The sequence below is a fragment of the Hypanus sabinus genome, chromosome 20, assembly GCF_030144855.1.
Source record: "Hypanus sabinus isolate sHypSab1 chromosome 20, sHypSab1.hap1, whole genome shotgun sequence".
NCBI classification, from domain to species: domain Eukaryota; kingdom Metazoa; phylum Chordata; class Chondrichthyes; order Myliobatiformes; family Dasyatidae; genus Hypanus; species Hypanus sabinus.
Window position 1 is genome coordinate 37031908 of NC_082725.1, and position 23132 is coordinate 37055039.

The 23132-nt window shown below is 40.8% G+C and overlaps 1 protein-coding gene across 2 annotated transcripts in view; it reads right to left on the bottom strand.

Moving 5' to 3' along the window:
- The window catches only part of zgc:158766 (uncharacterized protein LOC100009641 homolog), a 173966-nt gene that overhangs the window by 11699 nt on the left and 139135 nt on the right, over positions 1 to 23132 (bottom strand). For both annotated transcript variants that reach the window (XM_059945321.1, XM_059945320.1), the window contains exons 12-21: positions 22014 to 22136; positions 20898 to 21089; positions 18734 to 19680; positions 14366 to 14615; positions 12465 to 12554; positions 10506 to 10730; positions 7525 to 7695; positions 6762 to 6939; positions 4272 to 4388; positions 2780 to 3049 (exon numbers count right to left, since the gene is read on the bottom strand). In XM_059945321.1, the coding sequence (XP_059801304.1) occupies positions 2780 to 3049; positions 4272 to 4388; positions 6762 to 6939; positions 7525 to 7695; positions 10506 to 10730; positions 12465 to 12554; positions 14366 to 14615; positions 18734 to 19680; positions 20898 to 21089; positions 22014 to 22136 (2563 nt within the window). The remainder of the gene's footprint in view (positions 1 to 2779; positions 3050 to 4271; positions 4389 to 6761; positions 6940 to 7524; positions 7696 to 10505; positions 10731 to 12464; positions 12555 to 14365; positions 14616 to 18733; positions 19681 to 20897; positions 21090 to 22013; positions 22137 to 23132) is intronic.

Consider the following 23132-nt stretch of genomic DNA (forward strand, 5'->3'; position numbering starts at 1 on the left):
ACCTGCACAGGGCAAAAATCTTTTCCAAGGTAGACCTCGTGCGGGGATACCATCAAATCCCGGCGCACCCTGACGACATCCCTAAAACAGCACTCATCACCCCGTTCGGCCTGTTCGAGTTCCTCCGAATGCCGTTCGGCCTGAAGAATGCCACTCAGACGTTCCAGCGGCTAATGGATGCGGTGGGACACGACCTGGACTTTGCGTTCATCTATTTGGATGAATTCCTTGTAGCCAGCAGTAGTCGTCAGGAGCATCTATCCCACCTCCGCCAGCTCTACTCCCGCCTGAGTGATTTCGGCCTCATGATCAACCCGGCCAAATGCTAGTTCAGTCTCGATACCATTGACTTCCTGGGCCACAGGATTACCAAAGATGGGGCAACACCTCTGCCTGCCAAGGTAGACGCGATCTGCCACTTTGCCTGGCCCAACACGGTCAAAGGCCTGCAGGAGTTCATTGGTATGGTGAACTTCTATCACCATTTCCTCCCCTCAGCAGCCTGTATCATGCGCCCTTTGTACACCCTGATGTCGGGTAAAGGCAAGGACATTACTTGGAACGAGGAGGCCGTGGCTGCTTTCGTTAAAGCCAAGGAAGCCTTGGCAGATGCCGAGATGTTGGTGCATCCCAGAACGAACGTTCTGACCGGCCTCACAGTGACGCATCCGACACAGCAGTCAGTGGGGGGCTGGAGCAACTCATCGAGGGGAGCTGGCAACCCCTGGCATTCTTCAGCAAGCACCTACGACCACCTGAACTCAAGTACAGTGCCCTCAACCGGGAGCTGTTGGCACTGTATCTGGCAATCCATCATTTCAGGTACTTCTTAGAAGGCAGGCCGTTCACCGCGTTCATGGACCACAAACCGTTGACCTTCGCATTCACGAAGGTGTCCGATCTCTGGTCGGCTCGCCAGCAGCGACATCTGTCCTACATATCTGAGTACACGACGGACATCCAGCATGTCTCGGGAAAGGACAACGTCTTGGCGGACGCACTCTCCAGACCAGCTGTCCAGGCCCTGTCTCTGGGGGTGGACTATGCAGCAATGGCGGAGGTGCAGCAGGCAGACAATGAGATGCCCAGCTACAGGACCGCAGTCTCGGGTTTGCAGTTGCAAAACTTTCTCATAGGCCCAGGTAAGAGGACCCTCCTGTGCGACGTGGCTACCGGCCAACCTCGCCCCATCGTCCCAGCAGCCTGGAGGCGGTGAGTTTTCGACTCCATACATGGTTTGGCGCACCCATCTATCAGGACAACCATCTGGCTGGTCTCCAGCAAGTTCGCGTGGCACGGACTTCGCAAGCAGGTCAGTGAATGGGCCAGAATGTGCGCGCAGTGCCAAACAGCCAAGGTGCAGCAGCACACTAAAGCCCCACCGCAGCAGTTCGAACCTACCCACCGGAGGTTCGACCACATTCATGTGGATATCCTGGGCCCCCTACTAGTGTCCTGAGGAGTGCGGTACCTCCTAATGGTGGTAGACCGGTTCACAAGGTGGCCAGTTGCGGTCCGGCTCACTGACGCATCTGCCGATTCCTGCGCCCGAGCACTGATCGCAACCTGGGTAACACGCTTCGGGGTACTGGCCCACATTACCTCCGACAGAGGCGCCCAGTTCACCTCCAGCCTGTGGTCGGCTGTGGCCAGCCTGTTGGGAACACAGCTACACCACACTACTGCCCACCACCCACAGTCAAACAAACTAGTGGAATGTTTCCACTGTCACTTGAAGTCGGCTCTCATGGCCCGCCTGAGAGGACCTAACTGGGTGGATGAGCTTCCCTGGGTCCTGCTTAGAATTTGTACAGCGCCCAAAGAGGATCTGCACACCTCATCGGCCGAGTTGGTGTACAGCACACCCCTGGCCATCCCAGGAGAGTTCATACCAGCTCCAAAGGGGCAAGAGGAAGAACCCGCAGCAGTCCTGGACAGACTACGCGAAAGGCTCGGCAACCTGGCCCCCGTACCGACTTCACAGCACAGATGGACCCCGAGCCATGTACCCAAAGACCTGCAGAACTGTAAGTTTGTGTTTGTACGAAGGGGCAGACACCAGGCACGGCTACAGCGGCCGTACGAGGGGCCGTTCAAGGTGATCAACAACAACGGGTCCACGTATGTTCTGGACATTGGGGGGGAAAGAGGAGATTTTCACGGTGCACCGACTCAAACCAGCCCATGTGGACTTGGCACAGCTGGTCGAGGTTCAGGCACCGCAGCGCAGAGGCAGACCTCCCAAACAGAGGCTGATCCAGACTGTGGACATTGGGGGTTGTATCGCCAGTTCTGGCATGGGGGGGGGGGGGTATGTGGCGACCCACTTTCTGCACAGGCGAACCGGCTCACAAATAGCCAGTGCACGGGGAGAGACTTTGGCAATGCACCTCTGATGTCATTTCCACCTGGAGAGGGTGGGCGCTAGGGATTAAATGCCAGCGCCGCGAAGTTTGAATAAACTAGTCTCAAAACGACTTAACAACTGCGTGTCGTTGTCTCTAGCTCTGTACCTAGTACATCACTACAATCTAATATTAATACATATACGATTCAATTTTTGTGCTCAGGCAATTTTTTTGTACTAGGCTAAATGATTAAATGTTAAGTAAAATAACATATTCATTTGAAGAAACATCATTTGCATGGAACAATGAAAGATCTGGCAGAATAATTTACACCATTTTCTCCTAGCTTTACATTTCAGAATAAACAAAATTGGTTTGATGAGTTTTCAGAAGTTTAATGAAGAATAATGCCCATTCTGTTATAGACTCACTTGTAGAGGGTTGACTTCCAGTATCTTGTTCCAGCTCATCTTCTTCGATACATGTACCAATGTCATAGGTCCACTGGTTGAAGGGTGTCAAATGCAGACCAGCATGCACTGGATTTGAATACACGTGAAGATTGAGAGTCCCCAGAATGGATGAAGATGACTGACTGCTTGAAGAAGAGGTACTGCTGTTGGATATGGTGGAATGAGGCCTCTTGAAGGTCATTGAGTGGTCAAATGAAGACACAGCAATAGACGCTCTTGTACGAGTTTCTAATGAGTCATAATCAAATTGATAAATGTTAGAAGGAAAATGTATAGGCCACATTAAGGAAGAGCAAGATTATCAAAGTTGACAACTATACTTCAAGGAATTTTTGTTTGGGTATCACAGAAACTTAGCAACAAATGTAAGCAATTTGCAACACAGATTCCATGTGGTGGTAGGCACATTGATTAGCCTACTGAAGGATCTCAGAGTGATCATTCAAAATAACATCTAGAACATTTTCAATTTTACAGGGGACCTATGTCATTGAGAAAAAGTCACCAGCTAATTCTGAACAATCAAAGGCCACCAGCTTGAGAGTGAACACATAACTATTCAAACCTTGTTGTCAGTCCTAAAGCAATGCACATATTATGTAGGTTTTGATTAAGAAAATTAGGAAGAACTGTGTTCTCTCATTTGGAAATCTGTGTATAATTCAGTTAATAAGGAGACAAGGTGAGTGATGTTTCATCAATCACAGGATTGGTTGAGTGTGAAAACTTTTGTCAGTGAGATCCCTTGAAGCAGGAACTAAAAGTATCTTTTAAGGGAAAAATACTTGTAAATAAGGGCAAGGGTTCACGGCAAAGAGTCAGGCAATGAATGAAATGTACTTTTTCTCAGTAACAGAGACCCTTCCTTTTTTTTTGCTTTTGTACTTCAAATTCTTCATCATTTGAAGAATCTTTTATTCTGTGTCAGCCCTTGGAAGAAAGGTGTCAGGGATACATGAAGTCACTTTCCACTCTTCTTGAGATGCACTCAGCATTTTCTCATGAGAACACACAAAGATACACATTTTATTTGTGTCAGAGTACAGTCACAGTGCAACCCCATCTGTGCTTGTGCAGAGTATGCTGACTACTGCTCTGCAGGAAGGAAATGGAAATGAACAAATACTTATATCCTTAGTGACTTTCACCTGGTCCATATCAATACTCAGAACCCAAAGACCCACGACCTCTGTGCTCAGGAAAAAAGTCAAAGGTCTCCTGGTAAAAACCACATTAACAAAGAGTATTGTATACAGTTGCCATAGAACTTCAAACACTCAGAAGATGATAAAGTTTGGGAATTAAAAGATGATATTCATGATGTGCAACATTGTTCTTAATCTTCAAATGACTCTTCCCAGATTATTATGCATTTTAAAATAAGTAGTTTAAAACTTCCAGTTAGCATTTAAATGATTAAATGACATCCTGGTTATTTTATTCGACATACCTCCACCTTTCATGATATAATCAATTGCACGATCACTGATTGCAGCATCACTGGGCTTGATGTCCATAAATGGTTTGTTGCCTATCCCCATGGATACCATCTCCTGCATCCTCATCTCTGTAACAAAGTGTGATGGTTAATCTCTGAAGGATTACTCAATCATTCATCACTCGGATGGTAAGTATGTAAGTATATAACTTTGTTATTTTTGTTAAGTGTGGCTTTGAAATCTTGGTTCCATTTATCTCTGAGGCAATGCTCATCCTGCTATCCTGTACATGGAGAAAAGGATGGAATTTAAGTGGCATTTTTTTGTTTGACCCCATTTTCAAATTGGAATCAGGTTTAATATCACTGGCATATTTTGTGAAACTTGTTGTCTTTGTAGCAGCGGGACAATGCAGTACATAATAAGGGAAAAATTCAGCTCTCTTAAAAACCCACAAATGTAATGCAAATGTCTGCCAACACAACTGTATAGGAAACTAAGTTATGCATTATAAATATGAACAATGAACAACTCCAAGATATTTGGATCCAATAACTTCACTGGAATGGAATCTATACCAGTAATAACACATGAAATCAATTGCAGAGTAACTCAATAGATATGTTTCAATGAATCCATACAGGTTTAAGCTAGTATTTGTGCAAAATGTCTGAATACTAGATCTTGGGACAAATTTGTTCATTTAGCAATCAACAAGAACCAGGAACTTTTTTTCAAATGGTATATCATCTCTGCTAGCAATAGAACTGTTTACAAGTATTTGGCTTTGTAGATAGGGGCAAATTGGGTGTGATGATGGAAGACAGAGGGAATGGCTAAATTTTCCAACAAAACATAGGCAACTGGTGTCTTGGAAACAAAGGATGAAATAAAGTTCTTTGAAAAGTTTAGAACTGACTAAAGAGGTTTCACTTATATAGACTAGGTTACATCATTCAGATAGGAAAGTTCCTAGATTACCAAGGGAATAAAGGAATGGTTCCTAAGGTGGTCATAGCCAGGGTGGTAGGAGGGATAAGCTCCCTCTACCTATAAAGTGCTCCAAAGGGCATACATCTCTTAACCCCCTCTGACAAACAAGTCCAAGTCCTTCCTTCCTGTGTGGCTTAGCTACTAGGCCCAGCGGAATTGTTTCTACTGACAAGAGAAGGGGCAAAGGTGAGCCACTGGCGCCTCAAATCCAGTTGCTTCAGGCAGGTGGGGCTCGTCAGCATTGGACGGCAACCCGCCTAGGAGCAAGATTCTGCTCTGCCTCAATCCACAACTTTGCAGATGACATCACTGTGTGGGCTGCATCTAAATTAACGATGGAGTACAAGGAGAGGGAGCCTAGTGACATGGTGTCACAACAACAACCCTTCACTCAATATCAACAAGTCTATATACCAGGTCATTGACTTCAGCAGTACACATACTCCTGTTTACATCAACTGTACTGAGGTTAGGACGGTTGACAGCTTCACCTTCCTAGGAGTGGACATCACTAGTAGTCCGTCCTGGTCCAACCACATTGACACCACAGCCATGAAAACTCATAAGCACCTCTCCTTCCTCAAAAAGCTAAAGAAGATCGGCATGATCCCTCTGAGCCTTTTTATCGATGCACCATAGAAAGCATCATCTTCAGATTATCACAGCCTGGTATGACAACTGTTCTGCCCGTGACTGCTAGAGTGTTATGAACACAACTCAGTAGATCACAGAAACCAGCTTTCCCTACATGGATCCTGTCTTTATTCTCACACTTTTGGAAAAGTAGCCAGCATAATCAAAGACCCCACACAGCCTGAATGTTCCTTCTTCACACCTCCCCCATTGGGCAGAAGATACAAAAGCCCTGAAAGTAAGTCGCAAAGGGCTCAAGTATAGTCTCATTCTCACCGTTAGCAGGTTCCTGAGTGGGGCTCCCATTTGATAAGATTGACTCTTGACTTCACAATCTACCTCATTATAACCTTGCACCTTTTTGTTTACCTGCATTGCACTTTATTTTATTTATCTTCAGCTTTTCCACTTTATTCTACATTGTTATTGACTTACCTTATTCTACCTCAATGCACTGTGTAATAATTTGAACTATATGAACAGTCTGCAACGTAAGCTTGGGACAAGGGACAATAATAAAACAACTTACTAAATTATTTACAGGCATCAATAAATTTGTTTACAAAAATTCTCTATTACAGATGAGGAAAATTCCAGTGGTGGGGTGCTTTGAAGCTCAGAGGCTCCTCCTTATTATGTCACATTCTCCATGTGTCACTCCTCAAATTAGCAATTCTAAAATCTTCTAATAAAAGAAAATTAAATTTGCATTTGACTAAGTACTGTGATGAACTCAAACCAGCTCCTTAAGAAGAAAAGTGCCTACTTGGAAACTGGGGCTGTATATCAAGGTTCTTTGAAGGAAACTAGCAAATAACATTGGTGTAAAGCACATGCCTCCCTCTCAGTTTACAGAATAAAAAGGCCTGACCTACCTCGGTTTCTGAGGGCCTGCCGCCACAGGATTTTGCCTATAATGTTTGTCCAAGTTAATTTGACTTCAGAAGAGCTGGCCTGAAAGATATAAGTGTCCTGAGATTTCCTTCTCCTGAACCAGATCTCAAAACGCAGTCCGCTTTCTCCAACATTTTCAGTCATTCCAATTTCAGCAGTCTGAAATCAGCAAACAATTCAATTAACACCAAAAAAAAACTTACACCAAACTTTACCACGCATTTCTGAAAATCTTTTTTTTTAAATGAAGCGTTAAAAACTTGAGAGTACACTGAAGGAAAATCTTATTTAAACATCCTCATATTTGAGGTTCAGCAATGTTTCAGTATTTAAATTTCTTCAACAATTTTTCAAATTCCTCTGTAGTTTTGATCTGTTGTGCTATATCTCTATGATACCCTCGAGTTCAATAATAATCCAACGTTTCTAAATTTTGTCAGTCTTAATCTATCTTGCATCACCGATATTCAAAACTCTAGCACTACAGCCATGATTTTGACCACCAATCTAATGTTCTACAACTTTTTCCAAAATTTTTCTCTCCATCTACTTCTCACTACATTTCCAAAATGCTCATTTCTCTAGACATGTATTTTCTCATTAACTTGAGCTAAGATCCCCAAGTTTGGCTCAAAAGAAAAAAAAGTGATTGAAAGTTGTTCCTATAAGGTTATTATAGATTATAAATACAGGACTATATTCAGTAAGTTCACAACTGTTTGAAATGAATCATTTATCCTTTACCTTAAATGACAGCTTGTAAACATAGATGTCATATCCTCCTTCGATTTTTTTTGTTTTGCTGAAGAGGATGAGGTCCTCAAAGAGGAAGATATGCCTCAGATATTTTTTGCGTCCACACCAAATGACAAATTCCTCCTGACACATAAGCTGGCCTTGCTCTTTGAGATTCACCTATAGGGGCAAAAAATAAACCAGAATTAAATAATAGCATCCATCTTTCAGATTAGACATTAGTCTGAGGTGACACCCACCCTCTTGACTAGAAATAATAATCCATGGCATTACTTATGAAGGGAGGTATTCAGTTCAGGTTTGTATGTACTCTATGTAGGATCAATCTAGTGACTACTTTAGCCATCATGTCTGTCTTTCTGTTCTGATGTGTAACAAGTCATTGCATTTTGACCATAAGCAGAATTAGGCCATCTGGCCCATTGAGTTTGCCCCACCATTTCATCATGCAAATCCAATTTTACTCTCAGCCCCAATCTTCTGTTTTCTCCCTGTATCCCTTCATGCCCTGACCAATTAAGAATCTTTCAACCCCTGCTTTAAGTATACATTATTTTTTTTTAAATATATATATATATATATATTTAATTATATGCCACTTGGCCTCCACAGCTGCCTACAGCAATGAATTCTACAGATTCACCACTCTCTGGATAAAGAAATTCCTCTTCATCTCCATTCTAATAGGACAAGGTATTTCATGGTTAGCAGACTTTGAAAAGTCTCAACCCTAAACACCAAGGTTTGTGCAAATTACAAAGTAAATTTACAAGATTTCCATTACATAATTAAAATGGATGTGGTAGATGGAGCATAGAAACAGGACCATTTGTTTCTAATTATTCCTGATTACTTAAGTGGGCTGCACACCCATTTTTCCAGTTATCTTCCTTTAGCCACATTAGTACTGATCTGTTCCTTTTGTTTTTTACATTGCCCGTATGAGTAGGTGCTTCTGCATTTCTTTCCTTTCCCCTAACCCACTAGACCATACAATCTGTCCCTAACCCTACAACTCAAGAGTTCAGTGTTACTTATTTATTTATGTTCAATTTGCCTTCTTTTGCACATTGCTTGTTTGTCATCATTACTTATATACAGTTTTCATAAATGTTATTGTATTTCTTTATTTTCCTGAAATTGTTGTGAGAAAATAAATTTCAAGGTAGTACGTCTATGATGATAACATACATACTTGAAAAATAACTTTACTTCAAAATTACATCTTTAGTTTTTCTCCTGTCTCACATCATCTCTTCTCCAGCTCACCTTGTCCATGAAATTCATCTCTTCCAACTAAATTATTGACAATCTTCTTGAATCCCATATTAGTTGACATTGTCAACAGTTTGCTTACAGGAAATACTGACCCCCTTTATCAGATCATTATCGTTTGCCTCAGAATTAAAACAATTGTGGACCTCTCCCAGAATCACACTACAGTCCCATCTAAGTCCCTTTCTTGCCCTAAATCTAGATTATGCTGACATACAGTGTGTTACTGGTCTTTCCTGAAGGTCTGTGCTTGAAACACTCAATTAAATTCCCATTCCAGCTACAATCCTACATGATTGTGGCAAAGGAAGTCCATTGCCCCTCATCCATCTAGAATTACATGAAATTTTTCCATGGCTCACCACTCTTCCTCCGCCAGCTCCCATGTCCACCCATATGGCTCTGTTATTTTATCCAGCCATAGTCAAAACATCTTCATTAGTAAGGCAGTCAAAGATAATGGGGGGAAGGCAGGATAATAGGGTTGTGAGGGAAAATAAATCAGCCATTATGGAATGGCAGAACAGACCTGATGAGCTATATGGCCTAATTCTATCCCTACATCTTGAGATCTAATCTCTTGCAATAGGTTCTCTTCCCATTCAGAGCCTATGATGTTCCCAAAGATGTGCCTTTAGAACCCTTTAATTTATCATGAGCAAAGGGGCACAGACATCATCATCATTTTTCACATTAACACTGAATCATTCCAGTTCCACATCATCACCACCTCTCTGCCCCTCCATATCATTTATTGAGGATGAGTTGGAATCTTCCCGCAATTTAACAGTCAAAATTCATATTCTGACTGTTGGCTCCTGTCGGCTCTTTGCGACTTAATGAAATCTTACATTAATGTATTAACAAGACCTTTTGAACAAGCATTTGAGTGCATTGTGTGGATTGTAGAAACGGGGAGAAATAATATTGTGCTATTTTCGGGCAGTTCAGTCCACAAAAGCTTTGAAAGCTTTTCTTACATCTGGAGAGCAGAATAATCAGGGTATTAAAATATGCCTTGATCTGCAATGTTTTGCTGACCTGGATAAGGCAACTAATCCAAATCTCGAGTCTTTATTTGTTGTAATATTCAGGCCATGTGCATCAGACTGGTAATTGGATTCTATCCAGGCAATGAATGGAGTTCAGTCCAGCAATCTGAGTAAATCAAAGGACTCTACCGCTCAGTATCTTACTTGGATTTAAAAGCTGCATTCAAGTCACTTTGATCTTAGCAACACCATTAAAAGTAGAGAGGGTGAATCTGCAATTTTCAAACACCTTTCACTGCTTTGTGCTCCATGGTACTGTTTGAACTTAAGTCTCTGCGCACGAAAACACAGCAGTCTGTTTGTGCACAGGTAGATGATGCACAGTGAGTTAGAGATGCCTCCGCTTATTAGCATTTATGGTGAGATTGGCTTAAGGCAGAAGGGAAAGAATAGAAGCATGAAAATACTTACAGGGGTAAATGACTGTCGTCAATCACCCATCACTGACTCCAGGAACAGCTACAGCAAAATTCTCAATCACAACTACTCTAACCATCAGGACAAAGCTAAGCACAGAATACAGAAATCAGAGGGTGCTTTTCAGCAGAAGCACCACTCCGATCCTGAAAGTAGTTTTGAATTGCCAAAGGCGTTATCTCCAAATACAGTATTTAGCTTATGACAGCGGTATGTTTCTCTTACATCACATCCACGAATGGCATCCATTGCCAACAAGTCATTCCCATGTCGAAGCTGGAACTTAACCATTTCCTCAGCTGCTTGCAGATCACTGAGCTCCTGTTCCTGCGCTTTGCTGCACTCCTTGATCATGTCTTTCAGCAGCAATGCATATTTGCTCATCCGCTGGATGGGTTTCAAAAGGTAGGAAGCCAAGTCCATCTTATCACCAAGTGCCAGCTGCTTATTCTGCAGAAATATTGTATAGGATGGGTCAATACACATCAGAGGAATGGCTGCAAGCTTTTCATTCCTACAATACCTTCCAGCATTTAATTAGATCATGTCTGATCACCTCAAACCATCTATCGACTTCTAAACCATATCAGAACAAACCAAGTAGGAGCAGGATGAAGCCATTCAGGCCTTAAACCCTATACTTCATAATCAGGGCTAAGTTCTTTTCTCTATCAGTCCATGAAATCACAATGTCCCTTGACTCCTCTCATTTCCAAAAACCTCTCAATCTATGATTGGATGATGACCAACAAATGAATTTCCACAGCCTACTGAAATTGAAATCCAAGGGCACTCAATCCTAGGGTCTAGAGCAGCCTTTGATTTTGTAAGAGCTGGCTGCCTTAACCCTTACCTTTGACTCAAACTCCTAGGCTGAGGGAACTGCTATACTAGGAGAGACTGACCAAACTCCAAGAAATATCAAGCATATATGCATAGTTAATCTCTCCTTGTACAACAGTAGTCTCGTCTGGGGCAATCGTATCTTAAGTAACATGGCTAAAATGCACACGGTATTCCAGGTGGGGTCCCACCAAGCCCTGGAATATTCACAAATATTCTTTAAAAGTTAGGCAAAAGTTCTAACTGCTTTCAGAGTTATTTGCTATAAGCTCAAGGCAGTTTAATGTTATTCATGTACAAGATAAACAAGATTCCTTGGAATAACAAAATTACTGTGCTGTAAGAAAGTTTCCCTGGGAACTAGACACATCATCTCTAGAAGGATTTCTTCTTTCTTGGACCTTTGAAATGATCTCTTCAGAGGGTTATGTATATTCAAGACTGAGACTGATTGGTTTTTGACAGTTCAATCATTATGTTAAGTGTTCAGTGGAGTAGGCTAATGGATGAGCTGTATGTGTTCTTATTTTACCTTCCTGCATCTTCACTCGTCACTTCAAAAATAATATTTTTTTTCTGTTTGCAGTGATTGAGATCTTACTTTTTTCATCTGATGGTAGATCAGTTATTAATTTGAAAAATCGTGTATTTTAAAATGTACAAGCAGATGTAAAAGTTTGACAAATGAGATTAGGTCACAGAAATCCCACGATCCTATTGTTCTAGGCAGGGGTTCCCAATCTTTTTTATGCAATGGCCCAATGCTATTAAACAAGGGATTCATAGACCCCATGTTTGGAACCCCTGCTTAAGGCTAAATAACCTACTCCAACCCTCTAGTCCAACTAACTTTTGCTAACTTCTTACTATTTTGCATATAAAGGTTTTGTTAACAGATTTTCCAAACCATCCCCAAAGAAATGTTGTACCATCATCACTGCCTGAGGAAATGCAAAGTCAATTTGTCCAATATTACTCATGCCTCCTTCACATTTCCTCAAAATACTGCCAGGGTTCTTTACCAACCAGCTGAGATGGCAGTTGAGATTTACACTGGATCTAAAGCGCATCAACTCCACAGTTTCAGCATTCACTCAGTTCTGCACTGGAATGCCACTCTGGAATATCTGCCCAAAACATTGGAGTATATTTTGAATCCACAAGCTTTAATCTCAAAGACAAGAGTGTTACCAGTACTTCATAAATCAGCATTATTTTCTTGTTGACAACACCAATTCTGCATTTTATTCCAAAACAATACTTCAGGACATGCAAAATCATTTTGTTAATTTATTTCTACAAAGAATTTGAAAAATTTATTTTAAAATATGTGCTACCTACTTTAAAGAAAGTGTTTCCGTGACTCGAGAGAAGATTGTCAGACCGTGGTTTGTTCATACTGTATAGTGCATACATCCCAAATTGCTCTTCCTAGATGAATAAAGTAAACAAATAAAACATTGTAAATGCTAACTAACATAAACAGTTATTGCAACACGGCTCCAAATAGATTAGACAAATCCACATTTAAATCGCTGTCTCAAACTTGTAATCTACTCATCAAACTCTGCCACTGAATCTGCTCTTATTAATAAAGAGCCCAAACCATTAAAGGCTGTCTTTAATTACTAATATTCTCTATAGTTATTGTGTTAAATAAGAAAGAGAGTACTTTGCTTTTTAACAGCTGCTCTCTAATGTTCACCATTCTATCGGGAGATAGTTAATGATAATGCAGTCAGTTCTATTTTTATACCCACAAGATTACGGCTTTTGATTCTGCTGAAGATGCTGAAGTCAGTGGGCTAAATTCAAATACTCAAAGTCCATTACTGTGATTGTTAACAATAAATAAAGCACCTTTTGTTCATAACCTCCAAAATAGTGGTGTAAGAGGAAACTAAAACCTTCCTAGAAGCAAAGGCAGAAATAAAATCTAAGCATAAAGTTTGCACCAGAATTGTCAATCACAGCAAGATAAATACTTCAGCAAGAAAAGGCAAAGTAAAATTCATTAAGATTCCCGTACTTTATCCCTCATTAATGACAGTGGAGGTGTGCAAGAATAAGAAGAAAAGCAGACAAGTTAAACTTGACCCATCTTGCTCCTGTCCCGGACTCCCTCCCTGGATGCAGAATGTGGACACATTCTTGGCCCACAGTGAGCTCAGAATGCTTGATCAAACCAAGCACAGAGCGTGACAGAACTACCAAGTCACAAAGGACGCAGCATCTCTGGCAAGAACTATGTTTCTATCTGCTGCCCTTCTGCAAGGGTTCTGTTGGATTCTGGCTTATGCGGTCTCCCGAAGGACATGTCCACAGTCTGCTGCTGACTCTAAGGTTGGGAACGCAGGAAACAAAATGCAAGCAAGTATCATGGTACAGTTTCCTGATCAGTGGAACCATCTGCTTGTGCTCAAATAGTTTAAGCCAGATAAATTGACAGATTTCCTAATTCCTGTTATCTAGGTGTAAAGCAGGGACAAAATGGACCAATGGCACATGATACAAAGGCACCTAATATTTCAACACAAATTGCTTAGACAAGAATCAGACGTCCAGTGACTACCTTTAGATATGTATATCGTATGTTATATGGGTCCTGGGCTTACCCATCAGTGCTGCCCTCCTGTGTTCAAGCAGTGTAATGACAGGTTGGATTGGAAGCAATACCATGATTGCTGGACATTGTCACTCAGGGTCTTGGACTATATATGATTTTTTTTTGGAGTGAATATGCTTCTTTGCTGGATATTTTGAATTATGTTGCTCGCTATTTTGAGTGTTAGATTGCTACTTTGAATGTTTTGCACCTTGGCCCCTGAGTAACGCCGTCTCATTCAGCTGTATCTATGAAAGGTTTGAATGATAATTAAGTTTGATTGGATTTGATCTGACTGTGCAAAGTTTAGATTATTACTTTCTATCTTTTACAAGTTGTAAGGAAATAGCAAGTATAATCAGAGGTTATGATGTAATAATCATTAACACAAATTAAGAACAAACTTCAATTTATTTAGGTTGGCTTTGTGATGCCCAGAGTGATAAAACAGGATGAAGACTAAGGAATGTGTAACCCCTGAATATTGTTGTCAGAAAGATTAATATTCTTTTTTGCAAAATACCTGACATTGTACTCAATAGCACTTGCCACCTGGCTTTCTATGTGTGTTTTATTTCTTCAGTTAATCACAAATTAACACATTTAGGATAATATGGAAATAAGAAATAAGACTTACATGTCTGAGGAAGCAATGGCTGACTTGAAGTGGACTGTTTGCACAGTGTTCAAGTTCCTTCAGAAAGTGCTGACTGTGAAAATCATACAGCTTTTCTAGATTCCCAAATATGATGTTCCGCTTTCTACGCAGGTCTTGAGGCAGATCGGTTCTTTCCATCTCTGGGAAGTAGTGATCTACGATATATCCAAGGGACTTAACATACTCCCTCTCTGTGCTGATCATTTCTTCCATTATGTGCTGCAACTTGCTGCAGGGAAGTAACAGGCAGCCGGTTGGAAAATTTCTTAGCTGCATGCATTACAGGAGCAAATGATCTCAGACATTTCTAGACATCTGCTCTGGTGAATAGTTAGATTTATGCCACTTGACCGCAAAATAGAATGAAGGTACTGATAGTATGAGCCCATTCCCTGGCAGATTGATCTGCTTTTACTGTGCAAAGTGCTATCAATATGCAATACAAAACATATACAAATTAGTATGACTTACCGTAAATTCCGGACTATAAGCCACTACTTTTTTCCCACGCTTTGAACACTGCGGCAACACTGCGGCCTATACTACGGTGCGGCTAATGCATGTTTTTTTTTCATGCCGCCAAAAACATTTTGCCTCGTAACAGTAGACCAATAAAATTGATGAGTAGTTCACAGAGGTCCAATGAAATTGTACGATAAATCAAGCGCACTTTCACAATTAAATTATTGTAAATCAGTCATTTGTACTCACCCTCATCAACATAGAAAACACTCGAAGAAAAGCATATGATGCAGCTTTTAAGTTAAAGGCGATCAATCTGGTGGTTGAAGAAGGAAATCGAGCTGCTGCACATAATCTTGGCATAAATGAATCGATGTTGAGACGGTGGAGACGCCAGCGTGAAGAACTGAGTCAACGCAAAAAGACGACAAAAGCTTTCAGAGGTAATCATGGCAGATGGCCCGAACTTGAAAACTTTCTTGAAGACTGGGTTAACACACAGAGAGCAGGCGGCCGTGGTGTTTCCACCGTGCAGATCAGACTGAAGGCTAAAGCAATTGCCACCAAAATGAAAATCGAAGATTTTAGAGGTGGGCCATCGTGGTGTTTTAGATTTATGAGACGAAAAGGCCTGTCCGTCAGGGTACGCACGACTCTGTGTCAGCAGCTCCCTCCCGACCACGAGGAAAAACTTGCTAACTTCCGCACATTCACTCAAACAAAGATAGCGGAGAATTCCATCGGGCCAGATGATATCATAAATATGGATGAAGTACTTTTGACGTTTGACCTGCCTCTCACTCGGACTGTTAACAAAAAAGGTGACTGGTCCATCACATTGAAAACAAGTGGCCATGAGAGAACGCATTTTACTTGTGTTCTGAGCTGCACAGCATCCAGACTAAAGCTTCCACCGATGGTGATTTTTTAAGCGGCTGACAATGAAAGTTCAGTGAAAGCTGCCATCACGAATACAAACTCAATTCCAGCTGTGATTCCTGGGGGCACCACGAAGTATTTGCAGCCACTGGACATCAGCGTGAACCGGGCATTTAAAGTGGCGCTGCGCGTTGAGTGGGAGGCTTGGATGACGAGCAGCGAGAAATCCTTTACCAAAACAGGACACATGCGAAGAGCATCTTTAACTCAAGTCTGCCAGTGGATCCTAAATGCGTGGAGCCGTGTCACAACATCCACCATCACCAGCGGGTTTTGAAAGGCTGGACTGCTGTGTGATGAAGAGGACCGCGTGCGCTCAAGTGAGAGCGACAACGAAGAGACTGAAGTGAGTGACGAGATCCTGAGGTTGTTCAATTCGGACACTGAAGAAGAGAACTTTGATGGTTTTAGTGCGCAGGAGGAAGATGAAGAAGGCGATCAATAACTTTTCCTGGTAGGCTGCAGTATATATATTTTTTTTACCAGTCGTTAGGAGATATTGGAATGTTGTTCGTGCACTGTTCAGTAAAAAAGTATACACAACGTAATTTGTGTGTTACCGATACGTATGTATATTTAAAAGTAGCTGTGTTACAGGCACTGTTTGAAAAAAAGGATTTGCAATATGTATTTGTTTATGTTACCATACAGATTTAATTAAAAGTTAAAAAATCCTCATGTGTGATATCTTTCGGTGTAAATATCTCATATTACGTCGTGGGACACCTGCGGCTTAAAATCCAGTGCGGCTTGTACAAGTACAAAATTGATTTTCTTTCTAAAATGAGAGCGTGCGGCTTTTAATCAGGTGCGCTCTGTAGTCCGGAATCTACGGTATACTATGAGCCATTCCAAGGTACCTACCACATCCCTCAATATTCAATGTGAGAGAACATAAGTTACCCCAAATAATTTAATCAGTTACAAATGCGACATTCTAAACTTCCTTTAGGTGAAAGAATATATCCTAAAATCTGGTATTGTTAGGTAGAAGCACACTCATTGTACTTACTCTAACTTTAAAAAATCCAACTTGCCTCTCATTGGCTATTCTTTTCAGGTAATAATGCATCCCAGTCACATTTTCTTAGTCGGTTTAACTACTCCTTTCTAAATAACTTTCTAGTAAATTTAACCCATTCAATGAAATACATGAAGGCAATAAACTATTTTCTAGCTAACAAAATGAATAATGTTTTAACTTAAAATATAGTTAACAATTTGTTATTTTGATAAAATGTTAAGTTTTTTTTCTTCTTGTCCTTTTAACTGAATAACTAGTAGATGTGATGATTCTTGGGTATGAATCCTGTTACTATTAAATCATGTAGAAAATGCTTCACAATGTTCATTTTTTCACTTTTAAGAAGAGCATTCTGCTGAAATTTGGGAACCTTGAACACAAGAGTGGAACCCCAATTTTGACTGAGTGAGAAAATATGCACTTCAACATAAAATTCCAAAAATTGTGAAGCAAAATATCCAACAAATTCCTGAGGAAGGAAGTTTCCCCAATCGAAAGCAATAATATTTAGGCATCCATCAATTCACAAACCCAATGCTTACAACCCACCATTCAATTTGCAACGTTTACTAAATAGTGCCAAAGGAACGAGGGGTACTAATGTACGATCTGTTTTTAGCAGCAGTAGTCATGATACTGTTACATTATGTTTTAGGCAGACATTCCAACATAGGTTTGATATTGAGTACATCATTAATCATATAATCAAGGCCCCAACTCAAGTTGCTTTCAAAATTCAGTAACATTAGTGTTAATGGAGCTGTCTTTCAGAAGCTCATTTTAATGCATCATGATAATGACAATGAATCTTAATACATATGTTCTGTTGTACCGGTTTTTCTAAAGGGGATACCTTGCTCAAAAAGACCACAAATACTGAGGTGGTTTAACTGAAGCTTTTGACAATGAAAGGTGAAATTTTATGGGTTAAGAAGGTGACTGGTTAAGAACATATGTATTAACAGCCAAAGGTTGAGACTTTTCATCAAGTTCTGACGAAGGGTTTCAGCCTGCAACATCAGCTATTTATTCCTTCTGAGTTCCTCCAGCATTTTGTGTGTGTAACTCTGGATTTCCAGCAGCTGCAGAATCTCTTGTGCTTAATGCAAGGAAAGACACTTAGCCCATCACACCTGTTCCACATTCATGAGATCATGCTTGGTCTTTTTCCTCCACTCTGCTCTTCTGCATTAATCTTGTTTTCCTCAATTCCCCTAATATTCAAAAAATCTGGCTGTGTATTTCTTTATATAAAGCAATGAGCTTCATTTTTAATGCTTCTTGCTAGTTACGGCAGTTCTATTTTCCCATTCCTTTCAATTACTTGGCTGCCTTTATCTGAACTGCGTGATTTTCCTGTTCCTTGGCTTTTTATTTGTGGCATTCAGAGCCTTTTCCTTTCATCTAAAATTATCTATTTCTCTTATCAGCTGCGGTTAGACCATTTTTACTGTTGTGTTCTTGTGTCTTACAGTATATTTTTATCAACAAGCTATTAATTCTTTAAGTGTTTCCTTTGCTCAATTCCTCCCGTAACATTAAATGTAGTTTCCCTATGAACTCTAGCCAATTCACAACACAACATTATGATTTGTTTCATCTAGATTTAATATCCAGATTCATGTTGAATTAACTCACTATGGATCTTTATATAAAGTTACAGTACATTCCTACCAATTTTCATTAAACACCTTAAAGTGACCAGACTATTAATTAACCCATTCTCATTGCACATTGTCAAACAAAGTTAATTCAATTGAACTGAGAGGTAGATCAGGAAAGGTCTAGTTATATTGTAGAACAGCGTTCAGATGTCAAACTGCTCCAGTATGACAATACTCTTCCTATATCAATGCTTCATTCACAGTTGGCTTCATTATAAGGTAAATTGAAGGTAAATTAGAAAGTACTACAATCATTACCTGCCTGTGTTCTTTGCTTCCTGTGCCTGTGGATGGTTTATCTTAGAAGATGCTGATAAGCTGTGCCTCCTGATCAACACAGGGCTTTTCAGCTCTGACCTGGGCCTTCGGTTTTTGTCGGCCACCATACTACTGACTACTTCCAGCCCTTTGATGTACACTCCGATGTTGCCATGCCTGCCGACCTCAGCTGAACCATTTTCTCTCTGCCGCAACTCAATGCCTTGAGTCTTCATGATTTTTTTCAAAGGGTGCTTCTTGTGCCTCGATCCCGGCGAGTGGGGCGGCTTCGAGTGACAGGATGTGGCAGGAGAGCTGCCCGTGCAGCTGTCAATGTCTTTGAAGAAGAACTCACCCTCTTGGAGCCTGCTACAGGCAGGTGCTGAGGACGGAGGGGTTGTGTTGAACTTATGCAAGGGTTCAACACTTTGGCAGAGCTCTTTATAACCTGATGTAACTGAGCCATCCGTTGCCATGAAACCCTGGCTGTCTTCTTGCTGATGTACTGTGTCAACAGGCCAGTCACCATCCTGCAAAGCCTCGGGGGCTTTTTGAGTCGGAGACTCTCCGAGCTCATCTGATCCTTCCGTGTCAAATTCACCACTTGTCCTTGGCCCCTCATCCTCGGAGTGAATATACGCAGTGGTAGCGAGGTTGCTGCTCTGCCTCTCCTGGATTCTGATGGCTGCAGCCAACACCTCCTCCAAAAGCTGCTTGGTTTGTTGGCACTTCATCCACTGGATGTTCCACTGCTTCAGCTCCCGGGCACTGCCAAGCCCATGAACCATTTCATTCATTGCCTGAAAGTTCTCAGCATTGAACTTGGTAGCCTCCTGATGGTACCTTTCTAAACTTTGGACTATGGCTGTGGTGTCCACCAAAGAGCTTTGCTCATTTACTTTCACTTGTCTTAAATAATTATTGCAGTGCAAGACCCACTGATCCGCCTAAACAGAAAATTGAAAATGTCAGAGTTGAACTGATTTTAGTATCATAAATCCACCAGAGCCAATTTACTTTACTCTTATAAGATAATCAGTTTCAGTTACCCTTTATAAAAGATTAAAAAGACATGTGTCAATAAAGCAATTAATCAGACGTTCTAGAAGAGTATAGAACAACCTTCCAAATACAGCAACATCAGTGGTAGAGAAATCATTTGAAACAAGTTCTGAGGGATGGGATTAATTTGCACATTTAACATGGCAGGGTTGATTGGGGATGGTCAATGTGACTTTCTGAGAGGAGGTCGTTGGAGTTGATTAGTGTAGGACAATTGATGCATTTGACATGGACCTTAGTAAGGCTATTAACACAGAAGGCAACTCCAAAAGATGAGTGCTTGGGATCCGGAGCATTTATACAAATTGGATCAAAAGTTGGCTGGGCGATAGGAGGCAGAATGTGATCCTCAACCTCTGTTTTCATGACAAGAAGCTCGTGACCAGGGATTGGTGTGGGATTCTTGTCATTTTTTTAAACTGCATTAATAATTTGGATTGGACTGTAGAAGTTATGATTAGTAAGTTTGCAAATGACATGAAGATTGGTGCATTGTTGATCCAAGACAAGATGGGAAAGGAAATGGAACAAGCAAATTAATCTGGGAAGGTGAAAGTCAATGCATTTTGGAGGAACGAATAAAGCTAGGATATACACAAGGAATGGTAGGAATAAAGTACAAAGGTGACTATGGCACAACTATCTGAATAATTGGTTTGGCCACAGATGGAGCTGTGTGTGTGGTTCTGTTTACCATACTATAAGGACAGTTAGATTTCATTAGAGGGTGCAGGAAAGATTCACCAAGATCTTGCCTTAGGTGGAGTGTTTCAGCTAAGAAGAGACTGGATAATCTTTGGTGTGTAGAAGGCTGAAGGAGGATCGGATTGAGGTATGTGGAAGGCAAAAGTTAGGTAGATAAAAAGCTTTTCCCCTTTCCAAGGGGAATAAGGGGAGGAGATTTAGAGTGGATTTGGGGAGAAAAGTTATGAAACACATTTGATCAAAACAGCAATTTAAAAAATATATAGATTAAAGCAAATAGTCACAAGTAAATAAAGAAATCACCACACTAGAAAAAGTTGCTAATCAAATAGAGGAAATCAACATTCAATGTGAAGGAAATGAACATCTAATATGAGGAATAATATGAACCACTTACTGTCTCATAAAATTCATATAAATTAACTACGTTTTCCAAATCTGTTCTCTGCTTTTCCAGTTTACTGATGAAGTTACTCAGAAATTGCTTGAATTCCTTGACTGTTTCTTCCAAATGCAGCAATTCATTGTGTGATTCATTGTTCAGATGGCCAGCATCTTTAATCAGTTGCACCCCTCTTCTGTAATGTTGCTACAAACAACAAAGTTAAATTCACCCTTTGGGGAACTCCACCATTGGTCAGACCCAATTCCATTTTGTCTAACAAAACTAAGTTACACAAAGATCAAAATAACATCTGCTCATTATTTAAGCCCCCAAAGGACATCCTTCACTCATGTAAATCCAAAAAGGTTAGCAACAAGCCTAAGGCCAGAGGTTCCTCGACTGAAGGATCACAAATTGGACAGTTTCAGTTCTGCACCTTACTAGCACAGAACATTAGTTTCACAACTGTAATTCATTCAAGTCAACTCTTAGGGGACACAGCACTGGAATGTGGAAAACAGTGATACAAATATCAAAAATATTGATATTCAGCTATTTCATCAGCAAGTATTCTAGGTCATCTAGAGATGGCAGACCCCCTGATCCATGCTGTGCAGTGTGACACTGAGAAATGCAATAGTATCCCTGATTTTTGCTATGAAACCCTTTGTTAAAGTTTGCTGAACCGTTTCAAAGTTAGAATAAGTAAAATGCAAGAGGAAAATTGTGAAAAGGAAAATTTTAATGTTTCAATCTCATACACTTATGTAAAGACTTTGTTGATAAAAGACAATATGGTGTCATTGTATCAATTTGTTCCTAATACAAAGCTTTTTTTTATTCTTTCAGTATTGGGAACATGTTTGCTTCCTTTTTGTTTTCTCATCTCAGATTCATCGACTATGTCTTGAAAGTCCCTCTACAAATGGTTTCCTGAAAGTACATCAAGTCACGAGTAATCATTCCACACAGAATCGGATAATCTGAAGACTGAATAATAAACATAAAGGCACAATTGTCTGCATGAGCTGTACTTTCAATCAGGGACAAGTGATCTGAATTTTAAACAAATGTATGCTGCCTGCTTGATGTAATGCCTATCACACAGTAAATAACTATAACGCTTACCATAGCCAAACCATAGAAGGCATTATACTCTTCCTGTTTTTGTTTCAGTGATTCCAGAGAATGTGGCAGATAGTCCATTTGTACAAAGTGCTTTTCTCCCTCACTATCCGTCCAATGTTTTATCTGCAGGTAATAAGAGTATAGCAATTTACATTAGGATACACATTAATTATCCTCTCTATGCAACGACCACCCAGCAATATGGTTGTAAAGTGTTTGATTAACATAGTGGATGGTGAATAAAGGTATTTATGATATGGCATTCATTAAATTGAATTGGCCCTTTGAAGACACAGTCAGCTTAGATTGCAAGCTCAGATACTGAAAGGTATTTCGCAATTCAAACCGTTTCCTCTCGTAGTTCAGCACAAGATCCAGGCAAGTTCTAGTGTATCACAGAACAATTAATCTATTGTCATACAGGCTACACCAATCTAACACTCAAAAGTGGAGCAGCTGTAGAAACATAGAAAACCTACAACACAGTACAGGTCCTTCGGCCCACAAAGTTGTGTGGAACATGTCCCTACCTTAGAAATTACTAGGCTTCCCCATAGCCCCCTGTTTTTCTGAGCTCCATGTACCTATCCAAATGTCTCTTAAAAGATCCTATCATATCAGCCTATCATATCCACCTCCACCCCCATCGGTGACAGCCCACTCCATGCACTCAACACTCTCTGCATAAAAAACTTACCTCTGACATCTCCTCTGTACCTACTCCCCAGCACCTTAAACCTGTGTCCTCTTCTGGCAACTATTTCAGCCCTGGGAAAAAGCCTCTGACTATCCACACAATCAATGCCTCATCTTATACACCTCTATAAGGTCACCTCTCATCCTCCGTCACTCCAAGGAGAAAAGGCCGAGTTCACTCAACCTATTCTCATAAGGCATGCTCCCCAATTCAGGCAACATCCTCGTAAATCTCCTCTGCACCCTTTCTATGGTTTCCACATCCTTCCTAGAGTGAGGCGACCAGAACTGAGCACAGTACTCCAAGTGGGATCTGACTAGGGTTCTACATAGCTGCAACATTACTTCTTGGCTCCTAAGTTCAATCCCATGATTAATGAAGGCCAATACACCATACGCCTTCTTAACCACAGAGTCAATGTG